The sequence below is a fragment of the Orycteropus afer genome, unplaced genomic scaffold, assembly GCF_000298275.1.
Source record: "Orycteropus afer afer isolate SDZICR_OR568_19922 unplaced genomic scaffold, OryAfe1.0 scaffold00121, whole genome shotgun sequence".
NCBI classification, from domain to species: Eukaryota; Metazoa; Chordata; class Mammalia; order Tubulidentata; family Orycteropodidae; genus Orycteropus; species Orycteropus afer.
Window position 1 is genome coordinate 8953788 of NW_006921708.1, and position 26933 is coordinate 8980720.

The 26933-nt window shown below is 36.2% G+C and overlaps 1 protein-coding gene across 1 annotated transcript in view; it reads left to right on the plus strand.

Moving 5' to 3' along the window:
• The window catches only part of ABCA13 (ATP binding cassette subfamily A member 13), an 888443-nt gene that overhangs the window by 791936 nt on the left and 69574 nt on the right, over positions 1-26933 (plus strand). The window contains 3 exon segments of the mRNA XM_007944147.1: positions 2672-2806; positions 8449-8552; positions 19073-19165. Of these exon segments, the coding sequence (XP_007942338.1) occupies positions 2672-2806; positions 8449-8552; positions 19073-19165 (332 nt within the window).

Sequence of the window (26933 nt, forward strand, 5' to 3'; positions counted from 1 at the left end):
TAAATATATATATATATATATACTTTGCTGGTTTTTGTGTTTCTCTAGAGAACCCAATCCAACACACCCCTTGACATTGGGCTTCAGCTCTCCCTCTTGCTCCTAGCCCACTGAAACTAGAGACATCTCTTCAATCAGGCAGCTAAGTGGCTGATGAGGCTAACAAGCCCAAGGTCAACAAATAAAATGGCACAGTCCTGATGTTACCAAACCACACAGCAGGCCATTAATTCACCATTGAAAGTCCCAAGTTTGGCAGAGCATGGCAGGCTGCTGATCAATGACACAGCTATATGTAGGGTTCAAGCATACCATAGGCTACAGACAATTCCCAAAGCTGTTTTTTATACAGAGGAAGCAGACCACATGCCCAAAGGCAACTACTCAGCTGCTCACAGAAGATTCCACCATGGAGTTGATTACCATTCCCATCATGGGGGGATACTACATCCAGCTGCCCAGCCAGTTAACCAGGCCCAGCCAAGTTGACACAAACTTAACCACCACAGTATGAATCTTGGAAAACTGGAAGTTGTCTAAAATGAAATGGAATGCTTAAAGATTGATATCTTAGGCATTAATGGGATGAAATGGACTAGTCTTGGCCATTTTGGATCAAAAAATCATATAGCCTACTATGCTGGGAATGACATATTGAAGAAAAATCTCATCATATTCATCATCAAAAAGAATATTTCAAGATTTGTCCCAAAGTACAATGCCATCAGTAATAGGATATTTGTGCACCTACCAAGAAGACTAGTTAATACTAATATTATTCAAATTTATGCACCAACCACTGTTGCCCTTAAAACCAAGCTCACTGCCATCAAGTCAATTCTGAATCATAGCAACCCCCGTTGGGTTTCTGAGGTGGTAAATCTTTATGGAAGTAGATTGCCCCATCTTCCTTCCACAGAGCAGCTGGTAGTTTTGAACTGTCAACCTTCTGGTTAGCAGCCAAATGCCTTAGGCTCTATGTCACCAGAGCCCCTTTTATTGCCCTTAGTAAACATCTATCTTCTATCATTATAAATAGAAATCATTATCTTTTCTTTGGCCATGACTTTTACTCTGAAGTTTTCTTTTATTCACAGTCAGTTTTGCTCCTTATTTTGTAAGAAATTAGAAGTTGTAAGACAGGAGGAACAGTGGTCAGAGGATAAAGGTCAGAAGTAAAGTGAGAAGAAAGGCATTTCCATTGTATATCCTTGGTTCCTTTTTCCTATTATTGACTCATTTTGATCTCATGGATGTACATGTACATGTAGAAATTTGTTGTGTCTGTCATGTGTGCAAGTGGAAAATTTTGACTTTGGAATCAAAAATATGTGTACATGAATCATTAGTTGGAGTCAACTCAATTCAAATGATACTATTACTTTCCTATTTATCTGGTTATTTATTAATATGCATATCCTAATTATTTTATCTTTTTGATTACTTATTTTAATATATTTAGAGTCTTACCATTTTGTCTTCATCATAATCATCACTATTACTATATTCATTCCAACATTTTGCATTAGTTTAAAAAAGTAATTGTTTAAAGCTATGTTTTATTATTTGGTTGTTTAGTACTCACAATTATTAATATATCTTCATAATACTACGGAGTTTTTCCTCTTCTCTTAAATTCAAATTAACATATAATCTTGTCCATTTTGATTACATAATGATATCTAAGGAATGAACCCATGTTACTACCTCTGTCATCACAAAGGTTAAATTTTAAAATTATGCACAGTTGGAAACAAAGGAGTTACTTAATCTTGCCTCCAGGAAGAACCAACCCAGCCTAGGAAATAGACTGAAAAAGACAAAATACAGTGCAGTGTAAATTATAATGGTCAGAGCAAAGTAAAAGTGTTGTATAAACACATGTAATTCACAGAAGAAGTAACAATTATTATGCTTAGAGGAGATAAGGAAAATAATTGAGCCTTAAAGTATGTATGAAAAATTGGGAGATTGAAAGGTACTGGAGAAAACTGACATTGTGAACATGTTTGATATACTTGGGGAATGATAAGGATTTCCTTGTGGTTGTAGGGTATTGCATTTAATAATATGTAATAACGATCCTTATTACTTGATAAAATAACTTCCAGAAGTTTTGAGTAAGAAAAACCTCCTCTTTTTTTCCCTCACATCCCAAGATAATTTATAATCCAGTCTCTGAGTGGATATTTTCTCACAGTGGTTTCTTAATATAAATGAGATATTTCTTGCCTTGTGTAATGCTGAAAAATCCCTCTTTATACTCTTTCTTCCCTTTAAATGTTGAGACCTCTCTCTCTCTTGATTTTATTCCTATTCTGTTTCTTCTCAGTCTTCTTTGTGGCTCACCTTTTTCAGCTAACCTTAGCATTGAAATCACCTGGGTCTAGCCTTGATGCTACATTTTCTGCCCATACTCCCTTTGTGAGTACCATATTTGTATACTGTAACAATCACTTAGATGCCTCACAGCCTATGAAAATCTGGCTCATTCTCACGTATTCCTTGCACCACAAGGGGAGGTGTTTCGGAGATGATCTAGGCTGTACGTGGACTTGGGGTTGGGCTGGCAGGGTTAGAGGGGGAAGAAGCTAAGAGGCTGAGCAGTAGTAGGTGTCAGTGAGCAATTTGATGAATGGCTATGCCTTCATGTAGAGCTCCTTTCTTCCAGGTTGCTGGAGACCTTGTGAGGCGCTTGCACCTGGAAGCCCATGTGGACAAACCTGTTGGCACCTATAGTGGGGGGACCAAGAGGAAACTCTCTACAGCCCTGGCTTTGGTGGGAAAACCTGAAATTCTTTTATTGGTGAGTAGAGGAAATATCAGCAATATGCCTATGGTTCAAAATACGAATTTTGTAAACTTACTTTAACCTATCAGAGTTCTTCTATGAAGTAAATTCAAAACTTGTAACTTTCGTTTCCTGAATGAATAAGCTGTATTGATTCAAATCAACATTTCCCAAAATGAATGTAAATTATCATTGGAATTTTATAGACTTTATATTTTTTAAAGTCTTTCAACATACTGAATTGAAAATTTAATAAAATTTTAACATTGAAATACAGTATTTTAAAAGAATATCAACTCACTAGTAACATAAGTATCAATATATGTTTCTCTTCTAGTATATAACTTTTAAAGTTTTTCCCCTTGCATATATATATGTATATGTACTGTAGTGACAGTGTACATCTGGCTGAACCCTAAGGACTGGTATTGGGAGAGCAGGATGGTTAGGCCAGGGAGGGCAGGCCATTCCAGAGTGTGTGTAATGGCTCTAAAACAAGGCAGTCTATGACCTATTTGGGGACTTCAATTAATTCAATTTAGCTAGATCAAAGTATTAATTGGAGGTAGCAGTTGTCAAAAAATATAGCCAATTGTTATTTTTTAAACATGTCTATACCTCTAAGGAGCTCTGGTAGCATAGTGCCTAAAGCACTTGACTGCTAACCAGAAGGCTGGCGGTTCAAACCCACCAGCCACTCCTCGGAAGGAAGGTTGGGCAATCCTACTTCCGTAGTGATACTGCCTCGGAAACCCAAGGAAGGGTCACTATGAGTCGGGGCCGACTCGACCACACATAACAACAACAACAACATACCTCTAAATAATGGCATTCTAATAATAAATAAAATCATTCTTTATGTGCTATAGCCTGGATTCTAGTTTTTAGAGCACTACAGTGGAACCTAGAACTGCACACTGAAAGAAATCCCAGAGACATTGAAAAGTATTGGAAATAAAATGGACTCCCCCCCCCCCATTTCATATTCTTTACATGAAAGCAGCATGGGAGTGGGCACATTAACAGAATATAGAAGGCTAGGGTTAAAAAAAGATCCTGTCATTTGCTAGGCATATTCTGGTATCTTACTTGAATATTCTTTTTCCTTGCTCTAAGTTTGCTTATTGCAAGATCTAGGACTGTTACATAATTTTACATTCTGGAATCTGATAATAATAATAATAATAAACTAAAGTTTACATGATTATTTCATTACAAGCTACATGGTTTTTACACCAGGATAAAGAGGTTATGTGTAAAGAGTTAACAGACTTATTTTTTCATTACTTTCAGCGGAATCTTCTATGATCAGCTTTACATTCCATCTCCTAGGTCAGCATGATGGACCTCTGCCCCTAGTTCCCACTAGCCTGTCACACTATTCTTTTACACATATCCTTGCTCTCCACTTCTCTTGGTTGCCTGGAACTTTACTTTAGTAGTTAAGGTGGAGAATCCTGAGATAGACTGTGACTGATGAGGTTCAAATTTGCTTCTACAACTCCCTGGCAGGTAAACTTGCACTTTCTATGCATGCTTTCTCCTTGTCTGAAAGTATCCATCATCTAATAGAGCCATTGAAAGCACTAAATGACAAAATCCACATTAAGCACATAGCTTAGCACTTTGTATATGTTAACTATGAAATAAACATTATTGACTATGATGATGATTGCTCAAAACATCTGGGTAAATAGATAGATTGAAGAAACTTTCTCCATAGGAAAAAAAAAGAAATTGTTATCACCGATGCCACGTAAGTAGGAATTGGTAAAATTTAATATTGTACATCCAAGTCTTTTATTGAGCACTGCAAAAATCATTATCATCTATCTATCTATATAAGTATATATATATAAGCATATCTATCTGTATATATCTATATACACATGCTCCCCACACATATATATACATAAACCCATTAGGTTGCCCCATAGAGCTCCTAATACTGTATTCTTTATAGAAGCAGACCATCAGATATCTATATCTATATATCTATATTTATATCTACATCTATCTATCTATTGGTATATGTATGTATATCCACTCTCATCTGTCAGTTTGTTGTACTGTTATGGTTTGAATGTTGCTATGAGGCTGGAGAATATGTCACCAATATTTCATACCACCTGTGGTGGACAGGTTTCAGTGGAGCTTCCAGACTAAAACAGACTCAGAAGAAGGAAGAGACCATCCAGTTCTCAAAAAACTGTCCAGTGGAAACTTTATGAATAGCAGTGAAACAATGTCTGATATATTACTGGAAAACTTTATGAATAGGCCTGAAGCATTGTCTGATATCAGAAGATGAGGTCCTTACGGGAAGAACTGCCTCCTCAGAATAGAGTTGACCTTAATGACATGGATGGAGTAAACCTTTCAGGACCTCCATTTGCTGATGTGGCATGACTTAAAATGGGAAGAAACAGCTGAAAACATCCATTAATAATTGGAATATGGAATGTACCAAGTATGATTCTAGAAAAATTGGAAGTTGTCAAAAATGAAATGGAATGCATAAAGATTGATATCCTAGGCATTAGTGAACTGAAGTGGACTGTTTGGGCCATTTTGATTCAGACAGCTATATGATCTACTATTCTGGGAATGACAAATTGAAGAGGCATGGCATTGCAAATATCTTTTTTCAACAACATAAATAGAGGCTATACACATGAACTTTGCCAGATGGAGTAGACATGAATCAGATTGACTACATCTGTGGAAAGAGGAGATGGAGAAGCTCAATATCTTCTGCCTAAACAAGGCCAGGAGTGGATAGTGGAACAGACCATCAACTGCTCATATGTGAGTTCAAGATGAAGCTGAAGACAATTAAAACAAGTTCATGGGAGCCAAAATATGTCCTTGATTTTATGCTCCTGAATTTAGAGACCATCTGAAAAAATAGATTTGAAGCACTGAAGCAAAAACCAGAGAAGTTGTGGGATAACATCAAGAATATCATCCATGAAGACAGCAAAACATCATTAAAAAGACAGGAAAAGAAGAAAAGACCAAAATGGATGTCAGCGGAGACTCTGAAACTTGCTTTTGAATGGAGAATAGCTAAAGCAAATGGAAGAAATGACAAGATAAAAGAGCTGAACAGGAGATTTCTAAGAGCAACTTGAGAACACAGTCAATTATTATAATGAAATGTGCAAAGATGTGGAGTTAGAAAACCAAAAGGGAAGAACACACTCAGCATTTCTCAAGCTGAAAGAACTCAAGAAAAAATTCAAGTGACAACTTGCAATATTGGAAGATTCTATGGGCAAAACTTTGAATGATGCAAGAAACATCAAAAAAAGATGGAAGGAGTACACAGAGTCACTGTATTAAAAAGAACTGGTCAATGTTCCTCCATTTTAAGAGGTGGCATATGATCAAGAATGAATGTTATTGAAGGAAGAAGTTAAAGCTGCACTGAAGGAATTGGCAAAATAATAATAATAACAATAACAACAACAACTCCAAGAATTGACGGAACACCCAGTGAGATATTTCAACAAATGGATGCAGTGCTGGAAGTGCTTACTTGTCTATGCCAAGAAATTTGGAAGACAGCTACCTGGCCAACTGACTGGAAGAGATCCGTATTTGTACCCATTCCAAAGAAAAGTGATCCCTCAGAATGTGGAAATTATCAAACAATATCATTAATATCACACACAGATAAAATAGAGATAATTCAAAAACAGTTGTAGCAGTACATTGACAGAATTTTCAGAAATGCAAGCTGGATTCAGAAGAGGATGTGAAATGAGAGATATCATTGCTGCTGTCAGATGTATTTTGGCTGATACCAAAGAATACCAGAAAGATATGTAGTTGTGTTTTATTGACTATGCAAAAGCATTCGATAGTGTGAATCATAGCAAATTATGGATAACATTGAGAATAATGGGAATTCCAGAACACTTAATTGTGCTCATGAGGAACCTGAATGTAGACCAGGAGGCTGTCATTCGAACAGAACAAGGGAATACTGCATGGTTTAAAATCAGAAAGGGAGTCTGTCAGGTTTGCATCCTTTCACCATACTTGTTCAATCTGTATGCTGAGCAAATAAACTGAGAAGCTGAACTATATGAAGAAGATAGTGACATAAGAGTTGGAGGGAAACTCATTAACAACCTGCTATAGCAAAAGAGACAACCGTGCTTGCTGAAAGTGAAGAAAACTTGAAGAACATACTGATGAAGATCAAAGACTACAGTATGTGGTATGAATTATATGTCAACATTAAACAAACAAACAAAAAAAATAAAATAAAACTCACTGCCTTTGAGTTGGTTCCAACTCATAGCAATTCCTCCTTGGTTTTCCAAGGTGGTATCTGTATGGAAGTAGATTGCCCAGTCTTCCTTCTAAGGAGTGGATGGTGGGTTTGAACCACCAGCCTTCTAGTTAGCAGTCAAATGCCTTAGGCACTACACCACCAGAGCTCCATTAAGAAAAGTAAATCCTCACAACTGGACTAATAAGCAACATCATAATAAGTGGAGAAAAAGTTGAAATTGTCAGGAATTTCATTTTATTCGGATATACAATTAACATCCATGGAAGTAGCAGTCAAGAAATCAGACGTCATATTGCACTGGGCAAATCTACTTCCAAAGACCTCCTTAAAGTGTTAAAAAGTAGTGATATCACTTTTAAGATGAAGGGGCGCCTAATCCAAGTCATAGCTAGATAATGAAAAAGAAGACCAAAGAAGAGTTGATACTTTTGTATTGTGGTGTTGGCAAAGAAAACTGAAAGTACTGTGGATTGCCAGAAGAACTAACAAATCTGTCCTGGAGGATGTGCAGCTGGAATGCTCTTTGGAAGCAAGAATGGTCAGACTTCGTTTCACCTACTTTGGTCATGTTGTCACTGGAGAAGGATATCATGCTTGGTAAAGTGAAGGGTCAACAAAAAAGGGGAAGGCTCTCAACTAGGTGGATTGACACAGTGGCTGCAAGAATGGGCTCAAGTATAGCAAAGATTGTGGGGCTTGCACAGGACTTGGTAGTAATGAATTGAGCTAACTCAAAGGCACCTAACAACAATATACATACACACAAATATGTCAATTAGCTTGCAGAAAATGTCAGGTGTTTGCTTTCATGTTCAGTGCCCTTTCTTTTTTCACTTCCTTTCAGTTTTTTTCCTTTGGGGAAGTTGATTTCCCTAAACTCTGAAGGAAAATCATGTTCAGTACTTCCTCTCTACAAAAAGCACAGAAATGCATCATTAAATAGAAAGATGTCTATCAAAAGTAGGTCATATAAGAAGTGTTTTGGTGTCTATTGAATGAGTGAGCTTCAGGTTCTAAGAAATTTCAGTATATTTGATGTTGCTGAATAAGTATACCATTTTTCTGTTACCATATATCTCTTTGTGGGATATGTAATTTTTAAATTTTTATAGATTGAGGTTATATTTAAAGGCATCAACATTGGTCGGTCTAGTGAGATTGTAAGGAGTAACTCAGCTAATGTTAAGATGCATCTGTGATGGTTTGAGGGCAGTGCATGTCAGCCAGTGGAGACCTGCAAAATTGAGCCAGAGCAGTGATTTCTTCTTGGTCAGCATATGAACTCTCATTGCAATGTTTATATTCCTATGTGTGTTCTCCTGATGTCACAAAGATCTGTTTTTCCCTGCAGGATGAGCCCAGCTCTGGGATGGATCCCTGCTCTAAGCGATATCTGTGGGAAGCCATAACGAAGGAGGTTCAGGAAGGTTGTGCTGCAGTGCTAACCTCTCACAGGTGTGTTATTCTCCCTCTCCTGGCCATTTCCCAAGTAAGGCTGAAAAAAAGTGAGCAGTACTGAGTGTATCCAGGAGCCCAGCACAGTGCTAAGCACTTTATGTTTTATCTCTACATAACAGTATGAAACATCAAAAGATAGAGTAATACATAAAGTCACTGTATCAAAAAGAATTGGCTGACATTAAACCATTTCAGAAGGTAGCATATGATCAAGAACTGAAGGTACTGAAAGATGAAGTTCAAGCTGCATTGAAGGCATTAGTGAAAAGCAAAGGTATAGGAACTGACAGACTACCAAATGAGATGTTTCAGCAAATAGATGCTACACTGTAAATGCTCACTTGTCTATGCCAAGAAATTTGGAAGACAGCTACCTGGTCAAACAACTGGAAGAGATCCATATTTCTGATCATTCCAAAGTAAAAGGATCAACAGAATGTAGAAATTACCAAACAATATCATTAATATATTATGCAAGTAAAATGTTACTGGAGATAATTAAAAAAAAAAAAAAAATGATTGCAGTATTAAATTGACAAGGAATTGCCAGAAATTCAAGCCAGATTCAGAAGATAACATGAAATGACGGATATCATTGTCGATGTCAGATGGATCTTGGCTGAAGACAGAATGCCAGAAAGATATTTACCTGTATTTTATTAACTATGCAAAGACATTCAACTGTGTGGATCACAACATATTATGGGTAACTTGCAAACAACGGGAATTCTAGAACACTTATGCAGAATTTGTATATAGACCAAGAAGCAGTTGTTCAAATAGAAAAAGAGTATATTGTATGATTTAAATCAAGAAAGGTGTGTGTCAACTGTGTAATTTTACCATAGTTGTTCAATCTGTCTATTCAGGAAATAATCTGAGAAGCTGGACTGTCTGAAGAAGTATATAGCAACAGGATTGGAGGAAGACTCATTACCACGTGTATAATCATGTGTATCAGCAGTGTTGCTGGGTATGGCTATTGCCCAATGCTTCAAATTGAATGCCACACTTGGTTTGTGGCAGAGAAGCTGCTAATCCTCTTGCCATAATAGACCCTACCAGAACCTCCATGGTGATGAAGATAGAGAGAAATATGAACAGCCCAAGGCTAGAATGCCACAGATACTCTTTTCATAATCTAAGTTTAGAAGGTTTTCAACTATAAAATCTCACATTGTTGTAAGAATTTAATCAATTGTTGTAGGCATTTGGTGAAAGCATGGGGCAGGAACTCAGAGTAAGAACTTTAAGCAAAGGGTATACCACTTTACTTTATTAAAACAAACAAACAAAAAAAAAACTTGCTTCTATGATATGCAGATGACATAACTCCTTGCTGAAAGTGAAGATGCAAGGAAACATTTGCTGTTGAAGATCAAAGATTACACTCTTTGTCCACAGTCAGTATGGATTATACCTCAACATAAACAAAAAAAAAAAATATTCTCACAACTGGATCAATAAGCAACATTATGATAAACAGAGAAAATAATGAAGTTGTCAAGAATTTCATTTTACTTGGATCTGCAGTCAATGCCCATGGAAGCAGTAATCAGGAAATCAAATGACACATGGGATTGGTAAATCTGCAAAAGACCTCTTCAAAGTTTTAAAAAGCAAAGATGTAACGTTGAGGACTAAGAGCACCTGACACAAGCTGTGGTTTTCCAATTGCTTCATACACGTGTGAAATCTAGGCTATGAATAGTGAAGATTGAAGACGAATTGATGCCTTTAAATTATGGTGTTGGTGAAGAATATTGAATATTGTGGACTGCCAAAAGAATGAATACATTTGTCTTGGAAGGAGTCTAGCCAGAATGCTCCTTTAGAAGTGAGGAAGGAGAGATATCAAGTACTTTGACATGTTAACCCTGCAGAAAGACATCATGATTGATAAAGTGAAAAAAAAAGAGGAAGATCATACCAATCTCTGTTTATATGGGAATGTCATTATGTTGTCTTTGTGAAGGGTTATCTTGCTGAACATGACATCCTTGCATATTCATTTATGTATTATCTTTTCAAATATTGCTTTAAATATGTGCTTCCTCTGCCTTCTCCCCTCCATTGTTTCTTATAAGAAATCAAACATTAAGCATATGGATATTTCCTTGGACATGATGAACTATTTTTAACTTTCTGTTCTCAAGATTTTCTCTTTTTCTATGCTTTAAACAGTTTAATTTTGATATATCTAGGCATATTTATCTTATCTGAGTTTCACTTATCTTCCTGAATATATACATTCATGATTTTCAGTAAATGTGAAGAATTTTGACCATTATTTCCTCAAAATTTTTTTCTGGTCCTTTCCTTCTGTTACTTCCACTATATGCATGTTGGAAACTTTGCTATTGTCTTACAGGTCTATAAGTTTTGGGTTCATATTTCTTCTATATTACTTTTCTGTCTTCTCTTACTGGATAATCTCTATTGATATGCCTTCAACTACTCTGATTCTTTTTCCTGGGTTTTCAAATCCTCTGCTGAGCTCCTCTAGTAAATTTTTCATGTCATTCATATTTTTCAACTACAAAATTTCTGTTTTTTAAAATAGTATTCACTCCTTCTGCAGAATCGTTGTTAATTCGTTGTAATTATCATTTTCTTTAATTCTTTAAACATGGTCCCTTTAGTTTTTCAAAGGTATTTATAATAGCTGCTTTGAGGAATTTTTCTGCTAAATCCAGCATCTATAGACTCTTTTGTTTGTTCATTTTGTATGTTTATGTCTCCACCCCACCCCATCCCCATGGGGCTGTGAAATCAAATCTCTCTCCTCTACAATGAGGGGCAGTCATTGCTCTTTTATTTTTGGAATATTGTTTTCATATTTAAGTCTGGTTTCTTAGAGGTCACTTCTGCTGTTGCAGGAGTTATTTATAAGCCAGTATTGGAAGAAGTTGTGCTCAACTACATCAAACCAAGATTTGTCCTCCTCTGTCAGTGGATCTGTATGTCAATTAAAATAATAATAATAATAATAATAATAATAATAATAATCCCTGCCATCAAGTCGATTCTAACTCATAGCGACCCCCTGGGTTTCCAAGGCTGTAAATATTTTCAGAAGCAGACTGCTTCATCTTTCTTCCATGGAACAGCTGGCAGGTTCGAACCACCAACCTTTTGGTTGGCAGCCAAATGTCTTGGCCACTACACTACCATGGAACCTTCTGTATGTTGACGGGGGAATACAGTAAAAGTTCAGGCCTTTTCTAGTTGCATCAGTTTTACTTTCTATTGGGCTCTTTTGTATCTCCTGTGTAAATGTGGGTAGACTTTGTGCTGGCAAGGAGTATGTGACTGTCTTGAGCACTCTCTCTGGTCTCCACTCCATATATACACAAAGCCTCAGTCAAATATATGCTTGCCACAACCTCATATTTTTAGGTTAATACAATCCAACTCTACCCAGCTGCTAGAACATTGGCCCTTGCTGTATGCTTGCCTCCAAATTTAACTGTGTGTATCAGCAGTATGGCCATTGCCCAATGCTTCAAATTGAATGCCACACTTGAACTGTGGCAGGGAAGCTGCTAATTCTCTTGCCATAACAGACCCTATCAGCACCTCCATGGTGATGAAGATAGAGAGAAATATGAACAGCCCAAAGCTAGAATGCCACAGATGCTCTTTTCATAATCTAAGTTTAGAAGGTTTTCAATTATAAAATCTCACATTGTTGTAGGCATTTAATCAATTGTTGTAGGCATTTGGTGAAAGTATGGGGCCGGAACTCAGTGTAAGAACTTTATGCAAAGGGTGTATCACTTTACTTATTAAAAAAAACCAAAAAGCAAAAAAAAACCCCTCACTTCTGACGAGTTGATTTCAACTCATAGCGACCCCTCTTTGGGTTTCCGAGGCAGTATCACTACAGGAGTAGATTGCTCCATCTTCCTTCTGAGGAGTGGCTGGTGGGTTTGAACCACCAGCCTTCTGGTTGGCAGTCAAATGGCTTAGGCACTACGCCACCAGAGCTCCTTTACTTTATAAAGGAAATTAAAATAAGTGCAACAACAGACCACTTCTCTCACATCATACATCAAAAATACTTATATATGAACTCCAATATAAATCCTTAGATGACTGCATTGCATAATTATACTTCTTTACCATCAGCTCAAACAGCCACAAAGGAAGTATGACTTCATATTTTGTATAAAGGATCAGATTACTTTCATTATTGTACAATCTCTGGCTTTATATATTTTTCTAGATGCAGAAGATCTTCAAAATTTCTCAATTTTTGTCCTCTAAGCTGAAATGTCGTGGTGTCCTATGTGTTTGGATCATATGTAATAGCTAATACCATTCAATTGGAATTGCCAAGTAATTCTCATTGGTTAAATTCACAAAATAATATTTATTATTTTACAAATTCATATAAGTTGTTATTTGGGTCTCTACTAATCTGAACTAAGTTCAAGGAAGTAATGTAAAATTGACTTTGTATTCTATCAGTTTTTTGACAAATTTATATTGAGCACTTACTATGCACTCAGAAATTAATATGATTGCCTTAAGTTTAAATTATTTAGAGAAACAAAGTTTTTTTTTTTTTTCCCCACAGAAACATATATAAAGGATATTTGGAATGTTTATAATGTGGATGCCTCAGACTTAATATAAAGCTGCTATAAAACAGGAACCCCAAATCACAGTTATTTAAACAAAATATATATATTCTCTCTCAAATCAGCAATTCATGTTGGTGTTCTGTGCTCATCAAAGGACTCAGGTTCTTTCCACCACATTGCTTACTCATCATGAATTTGTTTTCATCTTCATGGTTACAGTTGATTCCTCAATTCTGTATCAGTATTCCAGCTTACAGAAAACAGAAAGATCCAAATTTAGGACAAGTGGCTTACCTTATTAGCAAATAATCTGGAAATTGCACTTCCTATTGGTCTAAATTGTTCTATGCTAACCTTAGCTGCAAGGGAGTCTTCCAACCTGCATAGCCATTGGCCCAACAAGTAGACTGCATTATATTTTTCACCTAACTATAAAAATAGCATAAGCTTTCAGTACATAATTTAGTTATTGCAAAATAGTATAGCAAGGAAAGAAAATTCATCATTAGTTTCACTTCTCAGGTATTTAAAAATAAACAAACAAATAAACAAATGGAAAAACTCACTTCTGTCTAGTGGATTTGACTCATAGCAACCCCTCCTTCGGTTTCCAAGGCAGCAGCTCTATGGAAGTATATTGCCCAATCTTCCTTCTGAGGAGTGGCTGGTGGGTTTGAACTACTAGCCTTCTGGTTGGTAGTCAAATAACTTAGGCACTACATAGTCCTAAATTTTAATTTTATTTATTTTTCCTTTTCAGTGTTTTTTTTTTTTTTTAATGTTTTGCACATATTTGGCCAATTTTCTAATACAGTAGTCCCCCCACGCTTATCTATGGAATATGCGTTCCATAACCCCAGTGGATGCTTGAAATCATGGATAGTAACTTATGTACATATAGTGTCCTATACATACACACATATGATAAAATTTACTTTATAAATTAGACACAGTAAGAGATTAAGAACAATAACTAATGGATTGGAAGCATACACAGATGAACATACTGTTGTTAGATGTTGTCGAGTTGTCTCTGACTCATAGTGACCCTACGCACAGCAGAATGAAACATTGCCCAGTTCTTCTGTTCAGCCCTTTTATCTTATCATTTATTCCATTTGCTTTAGCTACACTCTCCACTCAAGGGCAAGTTTCAGAGTGTCTTCTGACATCAATTTTGGTTATTTCTTCCTTTCTGGTCTTTAAATGACCTTGTTTTCTTCATGGATGATGTTCTTGATGTCATCCCACAATTTCTCAGGTTTTTGGTCATTGGTGTTCAGTGAATCAAATCTATTCTTTAAATGGTCTCTGAATTCAGGAGGGATATTATCAAGGCCACATTTCGGCTCTTATGGACTTGTTTTAATTGTCTTCAACTTCAACTTGAAGTTGCATATGAGAAGTTGATAGTCTGTTCCACAATCAGCTCCTGGCCTTTCTTGGCCAGATAGTGAACTTCTCCATCACCTTTTGCCACAAAAGTAGTCTATCTGATTCCTGTGTATTCCATCTGGTGAAGTCCATATGTATAGCCATCACTTCTGTTATTGAGAAAAGGTATTTGCAATGAGTAAAAAGATATTTGCATTGGTTTTGCAAAATTGTATCATGTGATCTTCAGATTATTTCTGCCTCCAAAGCCATATTGTCCAACTACTGGTGATTTTTCTTTGTTTCCACCTTTTGCATTCCAGTCACCAGTGATAATCAACACATCTTGATTGCATGTTCAGCCAATTTCAGACTGCAGAAGTTAGGAAAAATCTTCAATATCCTCATTTTTAGCTTTGGTGGTTTGTGTGTAAATTAGGATAATAGTAGGATTAACTGGTCTTCCTTTGTAGGCATATGGATTTTATCCTATCACTCACAGCATAGTACTTCAGGACAGATCTTGAACAGTCTTCATGAAGATGAATGCCACACCATTCCTTTTCAATTTGTCTGTCATTCCTGGCATAGTAGATCATATGGTTGTCTGATTCTAAATGGTCAAATCCAGTCAACTTCAGCTCACTAATGCCTAGGGGATCAATCTTTATGTATTCCATTTCATTTCTGACAACTTCCAATTTTCCTGGATTCATACTTCATACATTCCATGTCCCAATTATTAATGGATGTTTGCATCTGTTTCTGCTCATTTTGAGTGAAGCACCAGCAGCCAATGGAGGTCCCAAAAGCTTTACTCAATCCATGTAGTTAAGGTCTTCTCTACTCTGAGGAGTCAGCTCTTCCCCAGGCAAATTTTGAGTTCCTTCTGATCTGATTCACTCATCTTCCAGCACTATGTTGGACAATGTTTCAACACTATTCATAAAGTTTTCCGGTTATATATCAGACAGTGTTTCACTGCTATTCATAAGGTTTTCACTGGCCAATTGTTTGAGAAGTGGCAGGTCTCTTCCTTCTGAGTCTGTCTAAACCTAGAAGCTCCACTGAAATCTCTCCACCATGGGTAACCCTGTTGGCATTGTGCAGCATGGTGGCATAGCTTCCAGCCTCATAGCAACATGTAAGCCACCACAGGATGACAAATTGACAGACAAGTTTGTTTCCTTTAGTTGTTCCTAAGTCCTTGGCCTGCCTACCTCAGGCCCCAGCTTTAGTATAGAGCCACCCCCAAAGGAAAAGCACCTCACAAACCTGGGCCCACCTACCTCTGGCCCATGGCTTAGTAGAGAGCCATACCCAAGCAAAAAGCAGCCTCCAAGGCCCCACCCTGCCTACCTCAGGCCCCAGCCTTAATATAGAGCCACCCCCAAGTGAAAAGCAGTCTCCAAGCCCTTTGCCCATCAGCCTCAGGCCCCTGCCTTAGTATAGAGCCACACCTAAGCAAAAAGCAGCCTCTAAGCCCCTTGCCATCTTCCTCAGGCCCTGGCGTTAATATAGTGCCAAATCCAAGCAAAAAGCAGCCTCCAAGCCCCTTGCCTGTCTATCTCAGGCCTCTGGCTTAATATAGAGCTACACCCAAGTGAAAATCAGTCTCCAATCCCCTGGCCTCAGGCCCTAGATTTAATATATATATATATTTTTTTTCCCAAGGGGGGGAAAAAAAAAAGCAGCCTCCAAGCCATGACATGCTGTACAAAGGGGTTATTCACATCCTGGGCAAGATGCAACTGGATGACATTACTCATTTAACATTTTTGGTCCTTGGTTGATTACAAGTAACAAACTGTAGAAAGTGAAATCACAGATATGTGAGGGACTACAGTATATGCTGTTATTTCTTACCATTGCTTTATCATTACCTTTTCCCCACATAATTAATTGATGTTATGAAAGTTCATTTTAGTGATTTTAGTGACTAATTAACATATGAATTTCATTTCTTTGATTTTTATGCTACTGTGGAATTTGTGTGTGTGTGTAATTTTTACGTTTTCAGGTTATTACTAAATAAGTTGTTATATCCATCTTTACACATTTATTTTTTTCTCTGTGTTTTCTTAGGGTAAATTCCCAGAGGAATTGTTGTCCAATTGGTTTTCAGAAAGTTATGCCATATTTCGCTCTTACCAACAGCATATGAGGTTATGAGGTGATCCATTACTTGGAAAATATCATTATTGATCTTAGAATTTGGGTATTGTTTGATTTTAGAATTCATTGTGGGTTTCTTTCTTTCTTTTTTACCTGCTGTGGATGGAAATAAAACCTTTTTCCTCTGCAGCATACAAAAGGAAATGTAATAATGCCTTTCTAACTAGAAAATATTTTAAAATCGATTTATTTCTGCTTAAATTTGTAATTTGCTGATAAGCCCTGGCGGTACATTGATTAAGTGCTCTGCTGTTAACTGAAAGGTTGGGAGTTTGAACTCACAAGCTGCTTTGTGGGAGAAAGATGTGGCAGTCTGCTTCCATAAAAGACTTACAGCCTTGCAAACCATGGGACAATGGTGTAGTTCTGCTCTATCCTCCAAGATCACTATGAGTTGAAATTGACTGGATGGCAATGGGTTTGATTTGAGTTTTATTAGCCATTAGCAGTTTTAATAGGAGCTCTGGTAGCATAGTGCCTAAGACAATTGACTGCTAACCAGAAGGCTGGTGGTTCAAACCCACCAGCCACTCCTCGGAAGGAAGGTTGGGCAATCTGCTTCTGTAGTGATATAGCTTCGGAAACTCAAGGAGGGGTCACTATGAGTCGGGTCTGACTCGATGGCACATAACAACATCAACAAGCAGATTTTAATAGTCTCCACATGTTATTTGTTCCTTTTTATTTTTCTAGTAGATTTTTATTATTTTGTTTTCAGACTAACCAAGTTATTTTCAGTGAGTTTTTTCCATTAAATGTGTCAATCCCTGTCAAATGCATTTGTTATAATTGATTTTAAAATGTTAGTCTGCTGTATTTGGATACCTTATTGGAATTTTTATAGTTTTACATTGTTAAATATATGGAACATTTCCTTCATAATTTCTTCCACTGCTGTCACACTTAGAAATTCTTTTCCTATCCTCAGAACACATATACATATAAGGTATTCATGTCTAATTCCAGGCTATATTACTTTGTTCCATTGATCTGTCTTGTACTTTTTAGAGTATCTCTTCATTTTAGTTGTTCTAGCTATATAAAACATTAATGTTTACTGGAGAAAGTCTTCTCTCCTCATTCTTCTTGAATAATCTATCTATATAATGATATATTTTATAATCATTGTCATTTTTCCCATGGGGAACAAATTTTTGTTTGGCATTATGCTATATCCATACTATAATTTATGTTATAATTTTTCTCACATCATGTAAAAATAAATTATACTTTATAATCTTTGTAACATTATACTTGATATATAATATTAAATTGTATATCACATTATGTTTCGTATTTGTTGTTGTTGTTATGTGCTCTCGAGTTGGACCCGACTCATAGCAACCCCTCCTTGGGTTTCCGAGGCGGTGTCACTACGGAAGTAGATTGCCTAACCTCCGTTCCGAGGAGTGGCTGGTGGGTTTGAACCGCCAGTCTTCTGGTTAGCAGTCAAGTGCTTTAGGCACTATGCTACCAGAGCTCCTATATTTTGTATTAGAATATACATTATCATTAATTTATTATATTTTATATTTATACTTACAAAATATTATCTTTTATTTCTTAGATATTCTCTGTCAAACCTGTATATATTCATGAGTAAAATCCTATTCTCCTTCCCATACCTGTTCAGCCTATGAGGTTAACTGTGTATCCACTTATAGATTATTTTTACTTTTGTTAATGCAGGATTGTGTGTGTAGTAGTATTTAACGCTGTTGCATTTAAGCCTTGTACACCTCCCATTGCATTTTTTTGCCTTGATCATTTTTTGTTAACCTCCTCCTCAGAAACCCAAGGAGGGGTTGCTCTGAGTTAGATCCAGCTCAATGGCACTGAGTTTGGTTTTGGTTTTTATTGTATGTTACATTCCCCTTCAGCTAAGGTAAAATGTGTCTACCCTCTGGTTAGTAATATTATGTTATGTTATATAATTTTTGTATTATAATTTAATGATTATTCAGTTTTTCAAGTATCTATCCTTTCCTTTCAGGACTTTAATACACCAGGATTTCATTTATGCCCATCAATAAAACTTTCTTGTTTCTTTTCATGAGACTTTCACATTTTGGCTAAGGTTATTCTCTATTTTGCATTTTTGTACTATTGCTAAAAGATTCTCTCTCATATATTTAAAATTCTTCTTTCCACTATAAGGAAATGCTAATAACTTTTTTAGTGATTGTATAATTTGCCAGCTAATGGTAAACTAATTCTAAATGTATATTTTTTTTTTGTTTTCCTGAAGTTCTTTATAGAAAATTAATTTGAAAATAGTATTATTTTTGTCTGTTTTTTTTCATTTTCACAATTTGATTCACCCTTATCTCTCTTGAACATGACTTGTTTTATGTTTTTTTCTTTTTTCCTTCTCTTCAGCATGGAGGAGTGTGAGGCCCTCTGCACAAGACTTGCTATAATGGTCAATGGCAGCTTCAAGTGTCTTGGCTCCCCTCAGCACATTAAAAATAAGTATGTTGTATTTCTCTTTTCCTTTAAATGTTTACTCTAAAATCAATTACATGAATAGAGCTATAACTGGAGATGCTGTAGACGCAATATGGTTCAATTAGCATAATTCATGGAACAGAAAATGAAGGCCCTGGGAAATGCTTAAAATACCAATACTAGTAAGAAGCAATATGAAGTCTAGGATTTTACCCAGAATATTTTGCTTTCTTTCTCAAAGGATGATATTGTATCCTTATTGTAAGAATACTAATAAGGGTTGGGAATATGATTGCATTGTTAAGATGAAGGGAAAAAACAAGAAATGGTTCTTTTTACATACAAATATTTTGTCAAAATTTTTACCGATTACTCTCTCATCCACAATAAATCAGAGTGCCTATTTTATTGCACCATAGGCTATACTTTTAAAAATATCTGTATTAATCTATAAAGGTGTTTTGTTTCTCTGGTGCTGCACTAACAGGAATACCATAAATGGATGGTTTAACAAACAGGGATTTATTCTCTTACAGTTTAGAAGGTTAGAGGTCTGAGTTAAAAGTACCAGCTCTAGGGGCTAGGTGAAGACCCCTTGACCTTGGGCTTCAGCTCTGCCTCCTGTTCCAGGCCCACTAGAGCTGGAGGCCTTTTCTGACTCATGCAGCTTCTAGCTACTGAAACTGAAGAACCCAAGATCTGCAGGTAAAATGGCACCATCCCAAGATCAGGCAACATGGCAGATCACTGATTCTAGTCTAGGAACAATCCCAAGATTGGCAGGCCACACGGTAGGCCATTGAGATGAAGAGTTGGCCAAATGCAGGACCCAGATTTACCAAAAAGCTTTCCCAAAGCTTCTCCTTATATCCTGGAAACAGGCCACACTGCAAAGGCAGCCCCCTAGCTGTTCACAGCAGATTCCATCATGAAGGTGATTACAATTTCATCATGGGGGATAACTGTACCCAGCTGCCCAACCACTCAAAGCCATGACCCAGCCAAGTTAGCATACAACCTTAACTACAATAGTGTTGTTTCTAATTTAGACTTCTTAAATAACTAATGAAAGGCTTAACATTTTTTTTTTTTCCTGTGCTCATCAGTCTGTTAGATTTCTTCCGTTTTACCATTTACTTTTGTAATCTTAATGATTTTGGTTTAAGTTCTTTGAGCATTTTTATGTCCTCACATATCTTTCTTTCCCTCTCAGAATTGCCTAAACTATTTTTTTTTTTTCTTTTTAATTGTTATTTGGGTGAAGATTCACAGAGCAAATTTACTTTCCATACCTATTTTTAAAGTTTCTAATTTCTTTTTAATTTATTGTTAAAGTATTATTTTTGATTAGAATATTTTATTATTTTATGTTAATAAATCTTTTATTCATTTTGCATGTATTCAGTGTTTTTAACATTAGATTTCTCAAACAGAGATAATGTAAATATTCATAAATATTAGGTTGAGATATTTTTATTCTGTGAAGAATATAAACATTTAATGCTGTGGATAGAGATGATCTATTTCAGGAGTAAGCAAACTAAACCAAACTCATTTATATCAAGTCTATTCTGACTTACAGCAACCCTATAGGACAGAGTAGAACTGCCTCAGAGGGTTTCTAAGGCTGTGAATCTTTACAGAAGCAGACTGGCATATCTTTCTTCCATGGAGTGACTGGTAGGTTCCAAGTGCTGACCTGTCATTTAGCACTTGACACTTTAACCACTATGCCATTCTGGCACCTGTTTCAGAACTGAAAGTTGATTTTTCATCAGCTTAGATTTGGATGGTGCTGGGAAGGCCGAATTTACTGCCACTTGCTGCTTACGGTCAATAATTTGTCAGATTAAGCTACTGAAAGCAGTTCCTGGTATGTATGTTAATTATTAATAAGTATCATCAAATGAAAAATAATATTTCACACACCTCTAAGCTTTATGAATGCTTATATAAAATTTTACAGCCCCATTCCTGATTGCTATGGTGAATTGTGTTTGAGTTAAGGTGCTTGTCTTTCATGAGGTTCACAAAAGTGGTTGAAAAACCTAGCAGGACCAAGCACATGAAAAAAAAAGTACCATCTAGCTGATATATCCCATTTCTGGACACCTCTGAACTTTGGCTGTAATAATTTTTACTAATTGGAGGATGAATGGTTACTATATATGAACCATTGGAACACTTTCAGCAAAATAATTGCTTGTGGGTTATTCACTCAAACACTGAACTTGATAAAGTTTCCTGAATAATTTGTACAGTCTATAATTTCTCATAGTTCATATACTGTTTTCATAATTTTAAGATAAAAAAATAATAGATTAATAGGAAACAAATGGTGATCAAAACTAGATTTTTCTGAATTGTGACAACCAAAGATGTCTATGGACATTGCCACATGTCACTAGGAAGAGTGAGATAATTCTGGCTGAGAAGCACTATCTTAACAAGAATTTGAAGATGGAGGGGATACCTTGTCATAAGGATAGGGATTCAGATTTCCAAAAGCTGATATGGCAATGGGCCAAATTTCTTAGAATGCAGCTTTACCAGTGACTAAAAGGAGGAGAGTCTGTGTGCAAAAGCATATCAGGGAATAAGTGAAATGTTGAGGTGCATATCTTGAGTGATCTCATTTTGCTGAAGCTCCAGGAACCATAAGAGAAGAGTGCTTTCTCTGCCTTTTAGCCTCAGTTCATTCCCACAGTAGAATTTAAGAAATCATACCTAAGAATTAATGTACTGAAACTAAGAGATGTTCTGATTAGATTCACTTGTATGTCTTCCCATGCTTCTCTAAACACCTTTCCCTTTCCAGCCTTCAGGACTTTCTTCACTTACTCACCTAAAGGGATCACATTTCTGATATTGACTGCACAGTGTTTTCCATTTATGGTGATATAACAGCTTTTCCTTCCTCCTTGAGTTTCTTCTGGCTTTCCCAATCCTTGGTATTTTCTCCTAGAGAGTACAGACATTGTCTCATCAGTACCTTAAGTCCCCTTTATGCTTCATGCATTCATATTCAGTAAAACCTATGAAATCTGGAAACTATGTAAAGTATAAACTTGTCAGAGAAGGAAAATTGTAATATTTTCCACTAATATACAGTGATAGACAAGTAGTAAGACTGCACTCTGTCAAAGGCAGCAAACTTTGAAACAAAGCAAAACAAGACAGGTCCATTGAGTTCTGGCACTCATAGTTTTCACTGTATTACTTCAGAAATACAATTTTAGGGCAATGTCCACCAGTTCTACAGGTTTTGGCCTGGGAAAATCTAGTAGAACCATACCAAAGAGGTCATAAATTGTCCTGAAATGTTCAGGATTTACCCACTAGGAATCTTTGTTTCACATTTCCAGACTCTAAATAGTCAGTAATTTATCAAGATCTGTTTTCTTATTCGGGAGGTCTGGTAGCATAGTGCCTAAGGCATTTGACTGCTAACCAGAAGGCTGGCAGTTCAAACCCACCAGCCATTCCTCGGAAGGAAGTTTGGACAATCTACTTCTGTAGTGATACTGCCTCTGAAACCCAACGAGGGGTCACTATGAGTTGGGTCCAACTCGACGGCACTTAACAACAACAACATTTTCTTATTCAGTTCTGCCTCCTTAAATGTCTTATGTAATATTTCTTAGTAGTTAAACGAGGCTTTCAGAGTTAGAATTGGTATCTAATATATGTTTAAAATGTTGTTTGTACTTGTAAGCTAAGAGTCAATGAAATTCAAGTTCAATGATCATGCCCATATCTTATTATTTCAATAAAAGAAACAAACACTTGATTTCTCTTAAAGAGGCTTACCCAGAAGGGATTTCCTTGACTCCAGGTTAAGATCCCATCAAGGTCTCCCTGGGTTTAGACACAAGAAACTATCACCAATCTTGTTTCTAATGCCAACTGTAGGCAAAATGTGGTGTACAAAATTTCAGAAGCCAAACTTTATAGGGGAGGTATTATCCCCACTCCATCCAAACACCTTTATTTCATCCCTATGACTCTCTTCTTCTTATCCCTCTGCCCTTCTCACCTCTGTCTCAAACTTAAGAAGTCATTCTCAAGCCCCACCAGCCCCCATTCTACCCTGCATGCCTCTTATCAAGCTTACAAGGTCTTTAGAGAAATCTCCTTAGTTACTTTTCTTCATCTTTTTCTGCTTCCTCTCCATGCACATTAACGCAGATTATTTTATTCTTCCTAGAAAGCATTCCCCCCTTTAATTCATCTTCTCCTTCCCAGTTTTCACAAGGCTGGTCCCAGACTCCTAGTTGGGCTTCTAGTTAGCTCTCATCTTCCTCTCTGTCCATCCAGTTGTGCCCCCAAAAGCTCACTGCCATCAAGTCAATTTCAACTCAAAACAACCCCGACTGGATTTGCAAGGCTGTAAATCTTTACAGAAACAGACTGATTCATCTTTCTTCTACAGAGCAGCTGGTGGGTTTGAACCATTGACCTTGCAGTTAGCAGCCAAATGTCTTAACCACTACATCACCAAAGTTCCTTCCAATTACCCTAGACCCTTTAAGACCTCCATGTCATTTTACTTCTGACCTGTTTTTCATTTTTTTCCTCAGAGCAGGGGAGGTTAGAATGCCCTAGATTCCAGCCTTAATAATCCATGGGAGAATTACCTCCTCTTTGGTCTTCGCCTTTTGGTCTCTGGCTAAGAAAAAGTGACATCTTACAAAATTAGTAGAGTGTGCCCTTAACCTCCAATCCCAAATCATTTCTCAGTGACTATGAGACTTTCCTTTTCACACACTTGAGCTTTACCTTCTTTTTGTTTCCATAGCCTATGAAATGTACCCTTTCCCTAATGTCTCAGTAGTAATCAGTTATATGGTTTCCATTCATTAAGCATTTATTCTCTTCCATATTGCATTAAACACTGTATATCTAGCTTGGTGTTTAATATTATTAGGAGATAATACATACATGACATTTACTATAAATTAATTACACATATCAATCTATTTATTCCTTATGACAGCCTTATGTTATTATTATTGTTATCTCCCATTTTACAGATATAGAAAATGAGCCTTAAAATGGTTAGGCAACTTTCCGAAGGGTACCAGCTAGTAAGTGGATGAGCTGGGATTTAACGGAAGCATTCTCTTTTTATGTTGCTTTATGACTTTCCAATGTAACAAAGAAGAAAGTAAGCCTTACACCTCCTAGTGAAGGAGGTAGGGTTCAAATGTGAACCAGTCAGATTTCTTACCTTACTGGCTTGATTTCAATACACTCTGCCTCTTTCCAGCTGGAGCACATCCCAGAGCCTGGGATGTGGACTTACACAAACTCTTGATGTCCAACTGTGTCTCCAACTACATCTGCCCCAACAATTCTTAATCACTCTTCCTCTTGGTAGTGTTTCTACATCTTCTCCATTTTCTTTTTCTTCTGTCTTTGTATGAGTGTGGTCAATAAAATGTTTTTTAAAAAATATTTAAATTATTCATGGTGGCAATATACATTCCATGACATAAATCCATTTACAATTTCTACATGAACAATTCAGTAACATTCCTTACGTATTTCACATTGTGTCACTGCTCTGTCTCTACACCTAGTGCTTAATCACCATTAATTTAGGCTCTCAGATACTTAAAATTTCTCACCTGTGTTTTAGATTAATTGTTGCCAGGTTAAACTCATATAGATATTTCTTTATAAAAGCATTAGGCTCAAGGCAAACATTTTTTATTAAGGCTAAACACAATGTTTAATGATGTTTAGTTTAATGATGGCTCCATGGGATAGTTTTGGTTCAAGATTTAAAAATTATTTCTGGGCATTTGGTTAGAGGGTTCATCCAGTCTCAATGAATCCAGTACATCAGGTTTCCATATGAGTTTGAAGATGTTCCACTCTTTTCCACCTTTAGATCAGTATCTGTCTGGTTGTTGCTGTTGTTATGTACCGTCGAGTTGGACCCAACCCACAGCGACACCTCCTTGGGGTTCCGAGGCAGTATCACTACAAAAGTAGATGCCCAACCTTCCTTCTGAGGAGTGGCTGGTGGGTTTGAACTGCCAACCTTCTGGTTAGCAGTGAAGTGCCTTAGGCACTATGGTACAATATAGTTCTTCTGGCTATTGTAAATAATGCTTCCATAGGTTTTGGCATGTTGTGTTTTCATTTTTATTTGATTCTAAGTTTTTTGGTGGTTTTTTTTTTTCCCCCTCTTGATTTTTCTCTATGAGCCTTTGGTTATTAGTAATGCATTATTTAGTTTCCATGTATTTATTTTTATTCTTTCTGTTACTGATTTCTAACTTCATTTCATTGTGGTCAGAAAAGATACCTTATATGAGTTCAGTATTTTTTAATTTATTGAGATTTTCTTTTTGTCATATAATATGGTCTATTTGGGAGAATGACCCGTTCACATTGGAGAAGAATGTATATTGTGCTGATGTTGGGTGGAGTGTTCTATATGTGTCTATTAAGTCTTCCAATTGCTTAGTAGTGTTATTCAAGTCTTCCATTTCTTTGTTGATTTTCTTTCTAGTTGTTTCATTTATCACTGAAAATGGTTATTAAACATTCCTGTGATTGTTGTAGATGTATTTTCTCCTTTAATTCTGTTAGAGTTTACTTTGTAAGTTTTGGGGCTCTGATGTTATATGTATTTATAATTTTTATATTTTCTTGGTGAAGTGACTGTTTTTATCATTAATGTTTTTCTTTGTCTTTTATAATAGATTTTTAGTTGAAGGTTAATTTGTTAAATATACTCCTGCTCTCTTTGACTTTTAGCCTATTTGTGTCCTTGTGCCTAAAGCATATACAGTATACAGATAGGTCTGTGGGTCTGTGTCTCTTGTATGGAACATTTCATCCATTTACATGCACTGTAATTAGCTATGGGTGGAATTCACTTTATCCATTTTATTAAACTGTGTGTGTGTGTGTGTGTGTGAAAGACAGTGAGAGTGAGAGCAAGAGCGAGAGTGAGAGAGAGAGAGAGAAAGAGATTAATGGCATCTTTTTTCTTCTTTACCTGAAGTGATCAGATCTTTTTAAAGAACTGATTGTATTTATTTATTGTTGTAATTGTTTTTCATTGTATTTATAGCTGGAATTGTTGAGTCTTTTTGTTTCTGTTCTTTAATTTGGTAAGTAGTTTTATTTTCTTTGTGGTTACCATGAGGATTACATTTAACAGCTTATATTTGAAACAAGCTGCTTTATCTTTAAACCTTAACATTCTTAGCATACAAAAAAAATTCTATAGCTACATCAATAATCTCCCATTTTATTTTGATATTGTCATCAATTATTTCCTTGTATCTTAGTTTTCCAATAAGCTAAATATGTGTTTATTTCTTATGTTCCTTTATTTATTTATTTCCCTATAATTTTGTCATTGTAATGTCTGGAGGACATACCCTTTGTATTTAACAACCAAAAATATCTTAGGTCTGATTTTTATATTGTCAATGGTTTCTCCTTAATGAGACCCTCTCTTCCTCCAAGTATGTATCATTTTAAGTAGCTGATCATAACAAATTCCCTATTTACTTATCTTTTTTGTAGTATCTTAATTTCTCCATGATTTATGAAAAATAGTTTTACTGGTTATATTTTGCTCAGCTAATATTTCTTTATTTTTTAACTTTTTTTTTTATTGTGATTTGGGTGAAAATTTACAGAGCAAATACACTTTCCATACAGCAGTTCACATACACTTTGTCTCATGACACTGACCACAATGCAACAGCTCCCCTCCCACTTCCTCCCCATAGTTACTTTTTCCCTATGTCCATCCCTCCATGCA